The sequence below is a fragment of the Vombatus ursinus genome, unplaced genomic scaffold, assembly GCF_900497805.2.
Source record: "Vombatus ursinus unplaced genomic scaffold, bare-nosed wombat genome assembly UNPS02009173.1, whole genome shotgun sequence".
Classification (NCBI taxonomy): domain Eukaryota; kingdom Metazoa; phylum Chordata; class Mammalia; order Diprotodontia; family Vombatidae; genus Vombatus; species Vombatus ursinus.
This window is the reverse complement of record NW_020948951.1, coordinates 1,471,883-1,485,963: the sequence shown is the minus strand read 5'-3', so window position 1 is coordinate 1,485,963 and position 14,081 is coordinate 1,471,883. Positions and strand designations below refer to the sequence as shown.

The following is a 14,081-nucleotide window of genomic DNA, read 5'->3' as shown; positions in this document are numbered from 1 at the left end:
GGAGGGCCAGGGATGGGGCAGGAGGAGGGACCGCATCTGGGCACGGAGGGCCAGGGATGGGGCAAGAGGAGGGGCCGCATCTGGGCACGGAGGGTCAGGGATGAAGCTGGAAGGAGTTGTGTCTGTGTGTAGGGGGAATCATCTCTCAGAAATGGAAGGCTAGGGATGGGGACAGGATCAAAGGTCATCTAGGCATGGGAGAGGAGGAGGTGAGGAGGAGCAGTAATGATGTCCTGGAAATTGGGTGGGAGGAGGTGACCTGGATTAGAAGGTGCAGAATGCAAAGATTGGGGAAATGGATCTAAGGTGGAAGACTTGGACGTGACAGCAGTATTCTTTTCTGGGTCTAGGTCATTGAAGCTGAACTCCGTTGTACCCAGCGATGGGAGCTTACACCTGAGGGCCAGGAGATGGCCCAGAATGGCAGCCATGAGGCCAGAGTCTTTCACAGCCTGCCTCCTGAGGGTCTGGTGCAGAGTGAACTCATGGTACTAACTGACTCAGAGGGCCTAGGGGAGGCTAGTTCTGGATGTTACTTTGGTTCAATTGATATTCATTCATTGTCTAGTCTAGAAATGATAATAGGTTAAGGACAGCTCTAAAGATTAAAAGATACAGTTCCTACTCTCAAAAAGTTGTTGTAAGGGAGTAAAGGATGGGAGATGGACATGTGCACACATATAATATGGGGAACAGAGTGATGGGAGCAAAGAAGAAATTAATTGATCAATAAACATTCATTAAGTACTTATTTCGTGCCAGGCACTGCACTAAGTGTTGGGCATGCAAAAAGAGACAAAAGGCAGTCCCTGACCTCAAGGATCTCACAATCTAATGGATCCAAACATAATGTTCTAGGAAAATTTGAGGAGGAATTGAACCCTTTGTAACAGTGTAATGAGGGAGAGATGGGATAGTAAGTTCAGAAATAGGTAGTCATAGTGCTTGGCTAGATTGTATAGTGCTTGAAACAAATTGATTCTGTAGTACTGGAAGTTGTAGCCAGATCCTGGGGAACCTTAAATGTTAAGCTTGTATATGGGTAGTGTTTTATCCTGGTGGTGTTAGGGACTCAGGAATAGCTTTGAAGCGGAAAAATGACATGATTATTTTGGAAGATGATTTTGGGGACTGAGTGAAGAAAAAAGGGAGAGAGGAGGAGTCCCAAGTCCCAGCAAGGTGGCAAGGGTCGCAGCCGGGCATCTGCCATTATGAGCAGGGAGAAGTGGACTGGTTAGAGTGCTGGACCTGGACTTTGACAGGCTTGAGTTTGAATTCTGTTAGAGACACTTCAGAGCTGTGTGACCTTTGCTTACCTCACCTTTTTGGTCCTCAGTTTCCTTATCTGTAAAATGAAGGGGTTGGGCTTGGTTATAGCTAAAGTACAGCCCTCGCCTGCCCCCCCTCCCCCAGCTCTAGATGTATGGTTCTTTGAATTCAAGAAATGTCTTGGAGGGAGGAGCAACAAGATATGGTTGCTAGTTGTATGCTGGAGGGTGAAGGCTAACTCCTCCACTCTGGGGGAACAGGAGTCCAGGGGAGCATAAGGCACCTCTAGGCCAGTATGTGAGCCCCTGTGATCCCACGGATCGCTTTTCCCATACCGTTTTCATGCCTTAGCTCAGATTCCACCTCCTTCAGCTTCTCATGTTCCCATTAGTTATTGCTTTCTCTCCTCTTAGACTACCTCATATTTAGCTATCTGTTTACATGCTGTATCCCGATGTAAGTTTAGTGGAGACAGGGATCCTTTTCATCCTTGTGCTCCCCAGCACCTAGCATAGTGCTAGCAAAAGTGCATAGTAAAACTTGTTGTAGTCCCTTAATAAAAGCTTATTGAATATCATCCTCTGTCTGTCTTCTCCTAGAAACTGCTCAGTGGGAAGGTGGGCTTCAGCAAGGCCATGTCCAACAAGTGGATCCGTGTAGACAAAAATGCGCCTGGTGGGCCCCGGGTGTTCCGTGCTGTAAGTGGGGCTGGAGCCCTAATGGTTCTGGGGAGTGACGCGGATTGTGTGGCTTCCTGTGGGGAGTGGAGGCTTGTCTCTTTGTGTAGGAAGGAGGTGAAAAAAGACATAACTGGGACGATGAGGGAGATGTGGCACCTTCCTCTCTTGGTGGGGTTAGAGATAAGGCAAAGGAAGAACCAGCTCTAATTCTGGCCCCTTATGGTTTGGGTAAGATAGGAGCTGGATTCTCTTTGAAATCTGCCTTTCTGGAGATCAGGGCTTCTTCCTATCCTGCTGTGGTTTCTCCTGCCCTAGTTTTTCCTACCCCCTACCTAACCTTGGAGCCCTTGCTGCCTCATTATCTAACCATTTAACAAACGTTAAGTGCCTACTGTGTGCTGAGCCCTGTGCCAGGCATCTGAGGTGATACCAAGCTTAGATAAGATGCGGTCCCTGTTCTTATAGAGTTTGCCGTCTAGTAGGTGGATACGCCCCCAAACACACTATAATACACCGGCATAGGTGGACAGTGTGGAGGACTTGGTGCAGGCAAAACTGCAGCTGGTACAGGATGGGGAAGCTGAGCGTCTGAGTGAAAAGGAGAGGAATGAACTGAAGAAAAGGAAGCTGCTGTCCGAAGTGTGAGTCCTCCCTCAGCCGTCCTTCAGGAACTTTCCCCCCTCCCCACCCCCCATCCAGCAGCTGTATTCCTGTCTGAGACTGTCCCCGTTGCTTAGCTGTCTTCCCATGCCCTCGCCATACTTATGTGGAGTTGGCATTCAGTTTCCCCACCAGGGGGCAGCATCCCACCAAACCCTCCCCTCTCTGGCTTCAGGACCCTGAAGACCTATTGGGTGAGCAAGGGGAGCACCTTTAGCACCAGCATCTCCAAGCAGGAGGCTGAACTCAGCGCCGAGATGATCTCCAGGTGTGTGCGTTGGGCTAGGGAGCAGCCGTGCTAGCGGTGGAAATCAGTGGCCCACAGTCAACTGTTTTTTTGCTTTCAGTGGCTCCTGGCGGGATGTGAAATTCAAAGCATACAACTTTTCATCAAAAGGTGTCATACCAGAGGGGGGTCACCTTCACCCGCTGATGAAAGTTCGCACACAGTTCCGGCAGATCTTCTTGGAGATGGGGTGAGCGGGGGAAGGAGGAGATCTCAGGTCTGTCTAGTGGGTTATGGCGCTGAAGCTAACAGGGACCATGGATAACTCTTGGACCTCCCTCTAGCTTCACAGAAATGCCAACCGACAACTTCATCGAGAGCTCCTTCTGGAACTTTGATGCCCTCTTCCAGCCCCAGCAGCACCCAGCCCGAGACCAGCATGACACCTTCTTCCTCAAGGGTCAGTCCTTCACCCTCTTGGTAGCACTCTCTTGACCCTCTCTCTGTCTTGTCTCCAGCCTTGGGTTGTCCTCTTTCAGGCCCATTTATGGAATTCTTTCTAGCAGGCACCTCCCTGAATCTTCTAGATTCCCTTCTGAAAAGCAGCATGACACAGAGCTAGGGTTGGAGTCAAGAAAGCCCAGGCTGCAGCCCTGTCTCTGCCACTCGCTGTCTGGCTGCCAAGTCACTAAGCTTTCTGAGCCTTGATTCCCTTATCTGTGAAATAGAGATAATATTCAGATCTTATGGATAAAGTGCTTTGGGAACCTTAAAGGCCTCTTGTGTAGGATGTTGTTGTCTTTATTATCATCTCCTCCTCTTCCTGCGACCTCTTTGTTACTTCATCCTCTCCCTCTCTCCCCTAGACCCAGCACAGACCCTGGATTTTCCCATGGGTTATCTGCAGCGTGTGAAGCAGACTCACTCTCAGGGTGGCTACGGCTCTCAGGGGTGAGAGCCCAAATGGTGTGGGAATTGCAGAGGCGGGGGTGGGGGAAGGCAGAGGAAGAATAGGTGCACCTTTTATTTTCATTTTCCTTCAGCTACAAATATGACTGGAAGCTGGAGGAGGCCCAGAAAAACCTTCTACGGACACACACTACAGCTGCCAGTGCCCGGGCACTCTATCGCCTTGCCCAGCAGGTATGCGGGGGTATTTCATTCCCCATGTTAGCTCACTTCTCTTTAACTATCCTTGTCTCAGTTCATTGATTTGTAGGTTTCTGGTATAGAAAGCAACAGGCAAACTTGATTTTGGGTCCAAGCCGCATTTATCATGGACTCAAAAATTCAAAATTGAGCCCACTTCTGTGTCTATATGTAGATATGGGCATATGTACAGATGCAGGTGTGTGCATGCACACACACTCACAGAGCAGATATTGATCAAATGGCACTGGAAAGTTGTCAATATGGTAAGGATATACTGCTTGGACAATGGTCCAAAGTGGATGCTCTCATCTCCAGGCCAGTGGTTTTTTGGACACCTGTGTAAGACGCCAGCTCCTCTGTCTCTAGAGAGAGTTGACTTCATCTCAGTTAGTTCTCAAGGCCAGCTGCCACAAAAGCCAACAAGTCAATGACCAGTCACAGAATTTTGATGACCTGTTTTAGAGAAACCAGCAACACCCAGTTGGTCATTTTATTGGCATGGTTCCTGCCATACTTGTGCACTGCCCAGGCGTATCCAGTCAAGATGAGGAATCCAGAGGGAGTGCCTAGCTAGTGTTTCCTTCAGGAGCCAAATTGACCATTTGAATATAAGCACAGCAGGAACAGAATGTGTGAAATAATCCTTGCCAGAGTTATAAATGCATCTAGTTTATGTACCTAGTATAGTCCTTTCCTGTGGGTGGTCTCTCTGACCCTGTTTTTCCTGTCTGTCCATCTCTCCCCGTGTCTTGACCAGTTCCATTCCCTGGCTGTCCCGCTGGTTTCTTAAGTGCTGCCCCCATCCATTCATCATTCTAATTGAGTTGAATCTTCCTCCCATCTCTCTAGAAGCCCTTCTCCCCAGCCAAGTACTTCTCCATTGACCGGGTTTTCCGTAATGAGACGTTGGATGCCACCCATCTGGCTGAGTTCCACCAGATTGAGGGTGTAGTAGCTGACTGTGGCCTCACCCTAGGCCATCTTATGGGCATCCTCAAAGAGTTCTTCATCAAACTTGGTAAGGAGCATTCCCAGCAAGGTGGGAGGGGAGATGGCATGGGCAGCCACGGAGAGTCCCCCTCCACAAAGGCCAGTCTTTTGGGGAGAGGCAGGAGGGGTTGGGACGCTAGTTAGCACATCCTTTCCCTTCCTTCTGCTCCCCAGGCATTACAAATGTGCGCTTCAAACCAGCCTACAACCCCTACACTGAGCCCAGCATGGAGATCTTCAGCTACCATCAAGGTAAGCAGATTTGGAGGGGGAGTGGGATTGTATATCTAGTAGCCATGAGGGGAAGAACAAGACCAGCTAGAGACAAGAGAATAGAAGGATAGACATGGAGGATGGAAGGTCAGACAGACAGATGGGCAGGAGCTGACACAGAGCTCTCCCCACCCATGTGCTGGGGAAGCTGGGGGGAGGGGGGACACAGGTGCTCTGCACACCTCTAAAGCTGTTCCATACCTGGGGAGTCTGTCCAGGAAGGTGTCTTGCAGGCCTCAAGGCCCTTGGGCAGCCTGTAAGGGTGAGGTGAGCTGTAACATGCCCTGGAGTTGTCTAGGTGTTGTGGATTCCTCAGGGTGGGAAGAAGACAGGCTGTGGCCACTGGAACCTCACCTTCTGTCTCCTCTTTCTTCCAGGTTTGAAGAAGTGGGTGGAGGTGGGGAACTCAGGAGTCTTCCGGCCAGAGATGCTGCTGCCCATGGGCCTGCCTGAGGATGTGTCTGTCATTGCCTGGGGCCTTTCCCTGGAGAGGTAAGTATGTGATTTAAAGACTATAGATTCTGTAAGTGTGAGCTGTGATAGTGTAACTGAAGATTTATAGTTGTAGGACTGGTGTGACTGATGTGAGACTCAGTGTGATTGTGAGGGACTGAAGGAAACTCTGTGTATGTATATGTGTGAGTGTATGTAACTCAGGCTCACAGTAGGTCCACCTTTAATCCCTAACCCTCTTCTCCTCTTTTCTCCCCTAGACCTACTATGATCAAATATGGCATCAGTAATATCCGAGAATTGGTGGGACACAAAGTGAACCTGCAGATGGTGTACGACAGCCCGTTGTGCCGCCTGGACACCTAGTCCTTGCATACTCACAAACTGGATCTCCTTACCCCATGTGTTCATGTAGTGCTCGTTCAGTCTCTGCTTGGATACCTGCATCTGGACCTTGGGCCCTTCCGACTTCCCTGAGTATCTGGAGCCAACCTGGGCCCCGCCTTGTACTATCATCTTTCACTACCCAGACACCTAAATATGTGGAACTTAGCAGGGCTACACCCTCCACCTGCCCAACACTCCCTTGCATATTTATCTTCTGAAAATCCAAGCCTAGACTTTCCCCCTCCTTATCCTGGTTTACTTCCCAGGGCATCCTTCCTCCTCATTGTAGGGCTGGACCCCAGAGCATGTCCACCTGAGCCAGAGTCTATTTCATACCTTCTCCTAAACTGACATCCGTCCACACTTTCCAGGTCAACAACCAGACATCTGTTCCTGAATAAAGTAGTTCTGATTCCTTTGCCTAGTAGGCTTTCTCCTAAGAGTGGCTGTGGGGAAGGTGTTTTGTATACCTGTCTTCTCCAGGGTTTATCCAATCTCAGAGAGTGCACACAGCACCCCCAGCAGGCTGGACCCAGCCTCTACCTCAGTAGTTTGGACCTTGGCTTGCCCCAAGGTAGTGCTGAAGGTCATTCTCTTCTCTGTTCTGCTTTTTTCTTGGCCTAATACCCCAATTGCTGTTCTAGAAATCTTTGGGAACCCTGTTTAGGTAGCATTTCAGAGCTTTTGGTCTGAGGAGAAGACATCCCATCTTTGGGTAGATCCTACTTTTATGTGGTGGTGGTAAACTATATCCTGGGAATCGGGGACATCCCCCACAGGCCAAGGGAAAATGGCTACCAAGTTTTATAACTTTCAGGGGAAAAAAATAAGGTTGGGCTGAGCTGACCAGGAGGGCATTTCTTGCAGAAGAAGGCATTAGCACCTGATCCTAATCCTTACTCTTCTCTTAATAGTGTCTGGGGATCCTATCACATACAATATGAAAAACCAAACAGATAATCCTAAGTGGGATAGCAGAAATCAACTGACCTTGGATTTAATTGCTAAAAGAGAACTCAGAGATAATCTCATTGAATACCCACATTTCCAAATATTAAAGCTGAGTCTCAGAGATAAAGTGCCTACCTAAGAATTTGTTAGAAGGGACCTTAGTTAAATCCACTCCAATACCCTTATGTTCTGGAATCTAGGGTGAATGAGAGGCAGGCAATAGCACATGTCTTCCCTTGCTTCTCTATTTTTCATATTAGTTATGTCTTAACGGTGTAGTCAAACATTACACAAACATTCCATAATTTATTTTGCATTCCCTAATCGATGGCTGTCTACTTTGTTTCCAGTTCTTTGCTACTGTAAACAGCGCTGCTATAAATATTTTGGTGTGTATTAGATTTATTCTATCATCGATCTTGAAATACTATGCCAGGCAGTGGGATTTTTAGATTAAGAGGTCTGAACATTGTAGTTATTTTCTTAGCATAGTTGCAAATTGTTTTCTATAATGGTTGGACTGATTTGGAGCTCGACCAAAAAACATTAGTGTGCCTGTTGTTCTGTAACCTCTCCAACGTTGGCTTCCCATCTTTTGTCATCTCTGCCAGTTTTCTGAGTAGGAGCCACAACCTCAGGAACATTTTGATTTGCATTTCTCATAGTGATGTGGAGTTCTTTCATATGATTATCAGTAATTGGAGTTCTTTTAGAATCTGTTCTTTGCCAAAAGGACAATAAATAGTGGAGGAGGTAGGGGAGGGTCTGGCCCAAGGGTTGTTGGGGAGAGACAGGTGAGGTCAGAGGATCTTCAATAAAGACAAATTAATTAGGCGTGATGAATGTCAAGGTAAATTCCCCACCCTACCTCCTCCACAAATGGGAAGGATTCAATTTTAGAATCACCTCTTCCTTAGGACCTGGTTGAGTGCTTGCTTTGAGAGGAGGGATTAGGAAGGGGCCTGGCAACAAGATGCACTTGAGAGAGGGAGCTTTGTCTTCTAATTTTGTCCCTGGCACTTAACATAGTGCTTTGGCCCTACTGTTTCATAAATGCTTAGTTTGTTCATTTCATCAGATCCTGACTGAAGGCAGAGCTCCCAGGATGCCTAGCACATGGTAGACACTTCATTCTTGACCAGTGTGTGTTTGGAGCACGTGTGTAGCCCTCAGACTCTTCATTTTCCCTTACTCTTGATAAGTGACCAGCCCACTATTTTTTCTGATCATTCATTTCCTGGTTGATAACTTTTTACACTATATTCTGGGCCCAAATCACATTCTTCCTAATATTCTATATCCTACTTAAATCCACCTTACATCTTCCTGTTTCCCTTTTGATTGTCCAGGGATTACATTCTGTTTCCCAGCCATGTGGCCTCCCCAAGAGAATATTGATTTTGTTTTTTTAAGGGATGGGGTGGGGTGTTCATTTCAAAGAGGAATTAAGAATCATTGAAGGAGTGCTATGCGATTTTCCAAACACAACGCAGTTCCAGCTCCTTTTCAGTTCTGGGCCTCACTTTTTCTAAGTTGCTACTGTATATATGTGTTAGTGGCCCAACTCAGTGGATGGAATGATCAGCTGTCACTGTCTTTATCCGTTTAGTGTTCTCCTTGTGGATTGTTAGGTTGTTCTCTCTTGAGTAGTTGTTGAGCTCATAGAGGAGATTTTGAAATATTCTGAGGGCTTGATACCACCAGCCTGGTGTCATCTGCAATTAAAAGTATAATAGGCACATATAGGCAATTAAGAAGTTGATACTAATACTAGCTGGTATTTATATAGCACTTTGTATATATAGGTCATGTTATCCTTTCAATAAAGCATAGTGACTGGAATTTTACATAGTGGGAAGGAAAGAAAGAAACAAGCATTTATTAAGTACCTGATATGTGCAGGCATTGAGCTAAGTGATTTATATTTACCTCATTTGATGCTCACAGTCCTGGGAGATCCCCATTTTACACTTGAGGAAACTGAGACAGGAAGAGTTTGAGTGACTTGCTCAAGGTCACGGTGACTGAGTCTATATTTAAACTCGTCTCCTGACTCCAGGCCAAATACTATCTGCACTGTCCCAGAAAATCATAGGCCTGCTATCAAAACACAATATTCAAAACCATGTCTCTCCTGCCTTGAAATATAGCACACTCCCTACTAAACTAAGCTGTCTCTCTCTGTGTCTGTGTGTCAGAATTTGTGACGTGTAAGACACTATGGGGCACAAGCTTCTATCTAACATCTCTGCTCCCACCCTCTACCTTCATGCTCCCAAATTCTTATCAGACATCTGGGCCAGTGTGTGCCAGGAGGGGCTGTCACAGCTTCTAAATGAGTCCGTGAAAAGCAGTCTGTCCTCCTTTCCTGGTTGTCTGACAAAATAATGCTCTGAGCCTCTGTGTGTTTCTGATTCTGTGGCCCACCCTTACCCCTGGAGTCCCTGGCTTTGCACTTAAGTGTCTCTGGAGCCAGCCTACAGTCTGCATACCTTGGGAACCACACAGACTGAATAAGCACAGTTCAAGCACCTGGCCAGTTTTCATGGATTGGGTGGGCAGGGTTGTGCCTGGACTGCCAGAGGATTGATCTTTCTGCAAAGTGCTGGCTGCCCTGAGCAGAGTCCCCAGAGGAGGAGGGAGAGAGGTAAATTGGAGAATCCTGAGAACCAAATTGGCCAAGCCCTGCAAAGTCAGGGGACCTGGAGGAAGAGGAGGCCTGAATGAAACTACTCATTGACCCAGAGAGGCATGTAGGCTCCTGGGGCCCACCCACACTTGAGCCATAGGCAGGGCTTTAGATGAGGCAGGAATGAGCTGGATCTTGTGCAGAAATAGAGCCTCTTGCTCAGAAGGCACAGGCAGCCCAGAATAGTGTGTCAGAAGATCTGACCTGGTCCTTTGCTATTTGGTTCTGCAATCTGAGGCAGGTCACTTTTCTTTTTCTATAAAATAAGGGGGTTGGAGAAGGTATCTTGAAAGCACTCTTCAAGCACTAAATTCTGTGACCCAAAATATGTGTGTGTATGGGGCATGGGGGCGGGGGTGGTGAGGGTCAATCAATCAATAAGCATTTATAAAATGCCTATTATGTACCCGGCAATGTAGACAGGAAGGAATAAGTAATAGAGATTGGACCAATGATTTCATTAGTTTAGGGAATTCCTAGTTGGGGAAATTCTCTCTATCAATGCAGTATACAATATAGAGAGTATATATGTGTGTATATATACATATATATATAGAGAGAGAGAGAGAGAGAGAGAGAGAGAGAGTAGAATATAGAGAGAGTTGCAATTTATAGCCTTAGGTGGCTCAGTGGATAGAATACCAGCACTGGAATCAGGAAAATCTGAATTCACACCCAACCCCAGACACAGACTAGATGTTCAACCCAGGGCAAGTCACCTAACCTTAGTTATATCATCTGCAAAATGTGGATAACAATAGCACCTACTTCCCAGGGTTGTAGGAATCAAATGAGATAATTGCAAAGCACTTAGCACAGTGCCTGGCACATAGTAAGTCCTATATAAATGTTATCGTTCAGAGTACTAAGAAGTTGCAGGATTTCCCACAGCTAACATGGATCAGATAAACTTTTTGAACTCAGGTGTCCCTGTCTTCAAAGTCTAGTCCCTATCCATTCCCTCATGCCATGTCTCAGGGAATACAAAGACAAAACAATCACTGCCTTCAAGGAGTTTACATTCTATTCCTTGGGGGGGGGGTGGAGAGGTATGCACACATGCAAGTAAGTAAAAAGTAATTTCAGAGGGGAGGAAGGCATTACTAGTAGCTGAGGCATTCCAACATTTATTACTATGGCATTGTGCTAAGTGCTGGGGATCCAAAAAGAGACAAAAGACAGTCCCTGCCCTCAAGGAGTTTACAATCTAATGAGGGAAGAGAGACAACAAGCAAACAAATAGATGCAAACAAGCTATATACAGGATAAAAATTTTAATTAAATGAAGGAAGGCATTAGAAAAGACCTTATGTAGGACATGATACTCTTAGAAGAGCTTTGAAGGGAGGCATGGATTCTAAGAGGTGGAAATGTCCAAGGTGGCCCTGGATTCAGGAGGACCTGAGTTCAAATCCAGCCTCAGGCACATAACAATCACTAGCTGTGTGACCCTGGGCAAGTCACTTCACCCCATTGCCTAACCAAAAAAAAAAGGGGGAAAAAAAAAGATGTGGAAGTGTCCTACTGGGGCAGAGGTTACTTACAAATTCTCACGTTTACACAAGGCTTTAACATTTACGAACCACCTAATAAGCACTATCTCATCCCTTTCTGTAGGGGCTATTATTATTAGTCCGCATTTCACTGAGGAAAGGCTGAAGCTTATTGATTTTGCCGGTGTCACAAAGCGCATAAGGGTAATTCCATGAAGTGTCCAAGTCAAGATTTGAATCCTCCTCGGATAATAGATGCTAGAATTGCCATATTATCCTAGTAGACTTAGGATAATAGATTCTCTACCAGAGGTCAGCTAGTCCAACGTTCTCATTTTGTACATGAGGAAACTGAGCTGCAGGGAAGTAAATGACTTGGCCACGGCCAAGCAGGTATTAACTTCAGAGTTAGGGTTGTCTGACTCTCAATCCATTGTTCTTTCACCAGCACCACACTGCTTCTCACCCCAAGGTTTGTATTCTACCTACCATTTAACTAGGGAGACTACAATGTTTATGGAAGTGTAGTGTTTCCAAGGAGTTTTAAAGTACCCCTTTGCTCCCTGTGTTCTTTACATTGACCTATAAAGAACTCTGGCCTGTCCACCTTTATCTTTTTGGCTTAAACCCATTCTCCTCGGGAACCTGGTGCATTCAAAGGGAAAGCAAACCCCACCCCCCACTCCTCTTCTCCCTCCTCTCCCACCGTGACATTTTCTAACATCTATCCTTTCTCTATCTTCTCAGTAATTATCCTTTTGTAAAAGCTAACTTCTATGACCATATTGACCAATATTGGGCGGCACAAAGGATGAGGACTTTTGAGTGATACTCTTAAAAACCCCAGCTGAGGCAGCTAGATGGCACAGTGGAGATAGCTTGGGCCTTGGAGTCAGGAGGTCCTGAGTTCAAATTCGACTTCAGACAGTTGATACTTACTAGCTGTGTGACCCTGAGCAAGTCACTTGACCCCGAATGCCTCAATTAAAAAAAAAAAACAACAGCCCCTAAAAGCTACTGAGGAGACCTATGAGACCTGACAAGGAAGTGAGGGGAACAACTGAGAGAATGAGCCCAGAGAGAGGTAAGACATAAAGAAATGCCACAACTGTCATTTTAATGAACTTATTAACACTGAAGTTATTTTGAAGTTGGCCATAGATACACACATCCCTTCTTATATACTTTACATTTTTAATTAAGGGAAGTTACTTATCATTTACTCCAAAAGCAAAGCTCTTCTCAATTTCCAAAGAAAAATTTCCGTTCCAACCTTCAAGTTCACCATCAAGGGTCAAGGTCATGTGTGATGTGTCTATTTTGCCAGTTAGAATTAGAGCTTTCTTCCAAATTATGGCCCTGGGGCCACAACATCAAACTTGGCCATTTGGGTTTCAAAGGGTTCCTAGGTTCATGGCCCAGTTGTTTTGATTTTTGTTGCAGTTAGTGTTGGTTCTGTTTTATAATTGGTCTTCAGCCTCTTTTTTTTTTTTTTGAGAGTCTTGGGTGGGGGATTAAACTCTTTTTTAACAGATTTTTTTTGGTGGCTCTCAGCAAGCAAACTGCAGTGGCTCATGAATATGATATGTAAAAGATAATTTAATCGTAAAATCCATTTTGAAGTCCATACAAAGACACACAAAGTTGAGAGGCAGCTCAGTTTCATATGAAGACAGAGGGATGGCTTCTAAGTCAGGAAGACCTGGTTTCAGTTCCTGACTCTGACAGATACTGGCTGCTTAACTAAGGGTAAATCATTTAAGCTCTGGCAGCTTTCTGACATTGTCAGTTACAGAGCAGATGTTGGTCTGCAACAGAAGAGAGAATTCTCTCACTGGAATGAAATAACAGGTCCAGTCAAAAAGAAAAAAAATAAAACGAACTAAAGAAGAGTAGAAAGACTGATGGGGGATCAGGAAAGGCCTTGTGTTTTGCAGAAGATGGAGGCACCTGAGCTGCGCTTCAGTGGACCCCACTGAATCTTCACTTGCCCATCGAGAGAGGTTGTGCAGGGTTAGGGTTAGAGCCATTTCACAAAGACACCGGGTAAATTGGGGTGCGAGGCAGTAAGCGGCTGAGGAAGGATACTGGTTCCTTCCCACCGCAGCACATTGTTGCTCCCTTTGGGCAGTGTGGGTTGCCTTGCGCCCACAGTGGAGGGTCGTGGTGATGGTGGGTTGACCCAGATGAGGTTCAGGCCCTGAAATCGATAGTCCAGCCCTGATCCTGTCCCTGTTCCCTATTTTCCTCCTGTTTTCCTGGGACGTGTAGTTTTGACTCGGGCTCCATCAATCAGCTCAGACAGCCAACCTCTCTCCTTTTTTCCTCTCTATTTCTTCTTCCCATCTGTCACCCTGCGAAGACAGGGTGGGGGGGGTGGGGGGGGGGGGGGGAGGGAATCAATCGCTGACGGCAGCAGCAGACGGGGCGAGAGCCGAGAAGTGTGAAATACTCGCTCAAGAGAGCGGCTGGTGTTAATGAGGAGGCTTCGCTTCCCAGCCGGGGAAGGGGGCGGTGGCAGCAGCAGCGCTGGGGCTGGAGAGAGGGGCTGGGGGGTGGGGGCGGCGGGGACAAACGGACTGGCTCCTCAGGTGGGAGAGCTAAGGGCAAAATGCAGTAGGTAGAAGAACGCGGAGCCCCCTATAGGCAAGAACTTCTGTAAAGGGAAGTGCACCTGCACACAGGTAAACTATCTGTAAAGGGAAAGGTGGACCCAGAGGTGTGATGCACCATGTTTAACAATCGGACTTTCCGGGGGGGGGGGGGGAATGTATGCACACATACTTTGGAGTTTAATTAGTATTATTAACACTTTCTTAAAGCTAGAAATCAACAAAACAATAAATCAAGCCCTAGTT

The 14,081-nt window shown here is 46.5% G+C and overlaps 1 protein-coding gene across 1 annotated transcript in view; it reads left to right on the top strand.

The window, feature by feature from the left end:
- Positions 1-6,517, top strand: part of FARSA (phenylalanyl-tRNA synthetase subunit alpha) — a 6,888-nt gene extending 371 nt beyond the window's left edge. The window contains exons 2-13 of the mRNA XM_027851262.1: positions 351-488; positions 1,869-1,967; positions 2,472-2,590; positions 2,785-2,877; positions 2,957-3,085; positions 3,180-3,295; positions 3,702-3,786; positions 3,879-3,978; positions 4,837-5,005; positions 5,152-5,229; positions 5,628-5,742; positions 5,964-6,517. Of these exons, the coding sequence (XP_027707063.1) occupies positions 351-488; positions 1,869-1,967; positions 2,472-2,590; positions 2,785-2,877; positions 2,957-3,085; positions 3,180-3,295; positions 3,702-3,786; positions 3,879-3,978; positions 4,837-5,005; positions 5,152-5,229; positions 5,628-5,742; positions 5,964-6,069 (1,347 nt within the window). The 3' untranslated portion in view covers positions 6,070-6,517. The remainder of the gene's footprint in view (positions 1-350; positions 489-1,868; positions 1,968-2,471; positions 2,591-2,784; positions 2,878-2,956; positions 3,086-3,179; positions 3,296-3,701; positions 3,787-3,878; positions 3,979-4,836; positions 5,006-5,151; positions 5,230-5,627; positions 5,743-5,963) is intronic.
- The last annotated feature ends 7,564 nt before the right edge of the window (positions 6,518-14,081 follow it).